General features: G+C 31.7%; 1 protein-coding gene across 1 annotated transcript; it reads left to right on the top strand.

The window, feature by feature from the left end:
• The first annotated feature begins 498 nt into the window (after window positions 1-498).
• LOC107619438 (uncharacterized) lies at window positions 499-2,185 on the top strand. The gene is made up of 2 exons (XM_016321731.3): window positions 499-1,297; window positions 1,878-2,185. The coding sequence occupies exon 1, from the start codon at window positions 535-537 to the stop codon at window positions 1,249-1,251; it is 717 nt and encodes a 238-aa protein (XP_016177217.1). The 5' UTR covers window positions 499-534; the 3' UTR covers window positions 1,252-1,297; window positions 1,878-2,185.
• The last annotated feature ends 430 nt before the right edge of the window (window positions 2,186-2,615 follow it).

Below are 2,615 nucleotides of genomic sequence, written 5' to 3' on the forward strand. Positions count from 1 at the left end.
TATCTTATAATTATTGTCCTGTTTGTAATATATTAACATAGATACTAATTTTATTTTTAAATAAGTCTTCACTTTTAAAACTTTCACTTGAATTAAAAATAGTTAGAATGTGTTAGAGTGACAAAAATTAAAAATGTATTATTATATGGTACTTTGTGAATAAATCCTTGGCCTTTATTACACATATAGTACATGATTTTTTATTTAAAAAAATTGGGTAAATACAGTATTAATTATATGGTTTATTAGATAATTTTTATACATTAACAACAACTAAAATACTAAAATCATATAATCATATAGTAACATGTTGATTGTCATATATAAAATAGGAATATTAATTGTGAGATGGAATATATAACATGGTTCTAAGAAAGTGATGACAAGCTTGCTAGCTAGCTAGCTAGATGTGTTATGAAAAAAGGAATAAACAAACTTGGTTGTTGGTGGTGGAAAGAAGCTATAAAAAGGGGGTGAATTAGCTGTGTATGAGCATACCCAAGATCCATTTTGAAGAGAGCATAGGGAGGAAAAATGGGGTCCCTAGGAGCCTCCTGTCTCACTATTTCATTGGCAATACTCCTTTTGAGTTTGCCAACTGAAATCTCAGCCAACAAATACTCATACTCCTCCCCTCCACCACCCAAGAAGCCTTACCACTACCCTTCTCCACCACCACCAGTTCACTCGCCGCCGCCACCTTATCACTATCCATCTCCACCACCACCACCAAAGAAGCCCTACAAGTATCCATCTCCACCGCCACCAGTCCACTCACCACCTCCTCCAAAGGCACCATACCACTATCCTTCTCCACCTCCACCACCAAAAAAGCCATATAAGTACCCATCTCCACCACCACCGGTTCACAAATATCCTCATCCACACCCACACCCTCACCCCCACCCAGTTTACCACTCTCCTCCACCACCACCAGTTCACAAGCCCTACCCTCACCCTTACCCAGTGCACCACTCTCCACCACCACACAAGAAGCACTACAAGTACCCGTCTCCGCCGCCACCAGTGCACAAGTACCCTCACCACCACCCTCATCACCCGGTGTACAACTCTCCACCACCACCAGTCCACCACACCTACCCTCCTCACTACGTTCCCCACCCAGTTTACCACTCTCCTCCGCCACCACACAAGAAGCCTTATAAGTACCCGTCTCCTCCTCCTCCAGTTCATTCTCCACCTCCACCACACTACTACTATAAATCACCTCCTCCACCTTATCATTACTAGATAATATATAGTACTACTTTGCATGCATCCATCAACCCTGCACATGGTAACTGATCAATCTTTCAGATATATAGTGCATTCTATAATGGTTATGACTATGACACTCATAATTATAGTGCCTATAAAATTCTAGTTATACTTAAAATTGCAGTTAAAATTATTATCATATTTTTTTATTATTTGGTAATATTTTTTAATTTTAAAAATATAAATAAAAATATTTTTAAATAATAAAAATATAAACTTAATTTTAATTATATTTTTTAAATATGGTTAAATTTTTATATTCCATCTTAACCATCAAGTAATGAACTTATATTAATTCGATGAGAAAGTCTAAAGGATTATTATTTTTATTAAAATTTGGCTAATATTTAACTAACAAAAAAAAGTGATTAATTTCACATTATTAGATAAAATCTTACACCATTAAAAATATCAATAATGACTAATTGATAGCTATAAATTATAAAATTTGTTGGACTTCTAACACTTTTTTTTTTGTATTAATACTTTTGTAAGTAATCAATGTAAAATCAAGGTTTTATTTAATCTTTTTAGATTTACTTTTAGAGATAAAATATGGGACTACTACAAATCAATTAATGTAATGCGAATGTTTGTAGGATCTATACCCGCAAAGTGTGGAAAAACAAAGAATAATGTCATGAAGGGGATCGAGAATACAAGAATCTTCTGTCAACGTAGATCTCGTCATAAGTGCTTGATTATTGTTTATTGCATTTCTTAGTTATTCTCATGTGTTATTAATTAGTATAATAATGTTGTATTAGACATACATCTGAGCTGTACTTAGGCACTGCCCCCTCTACGTATTGGCAGTTGCTTTGCATGTATTGATGTTTTTATATGTGTCTGTTTGCGGATGCAGAATAACAAGCAGTATATTAAAAAGATAATTATTATTTCCTCCCTTGTGGTAGTATAATTAAATCTAAAACTCTGTCTAATCTCTTACTAATTATGATGACCCTAGCGTAGTTTATATACACTATCACATCAACTTTTATATATAATTAAGAAATATTAGAGAATTATCAGAATTTGTTTTTGATCAATAGTTAATCGTTAATATTTAAAGTGTAAACTAAAAATATATTATTAGATTATTAAAATAAAAAAATTAAATTGATGACTAAAATTATACTAATAACAAATAATACATTTTGATTTTTTTTTAAATATTTTCTATAATTAATTAACTTTTGGGGAGAATTAGTTTTAAAGACCATTAAGTTAAATTTCTAAAAAGTTATATAATTAAATATTATATCATAGCTAGATTATTGATAATTTATGTAATTATGATCATTTTTTAAAAAATATTAACAATCATCTTATTA

The sequence above is a fragment of the Arachis ipaensis genome, chromosome B9 (genome assembly GCF_059453495.1).
Source record: "Arachis ipaensis isolate K30076 ecotype BB chromosome B9, ASM5945349v1, whole genome shotgun sequence".
Lineage (NCBI taxonomy): Eukaryota > Viridiplantae > Streptophyta > Magnoliopsida > Fabales > Fabaceae > Arachis > Arachis ipaensis.

What these genes read in the sequence shown, in the direction of transcription:
- LOC107619438 (XM_016321731.3), top strand. Translation starts at nt 535, where the DNA reads ATGGGGTCCCTAGGAGCCTCCTGTCTCACTATTTCATTGGCAATACTC.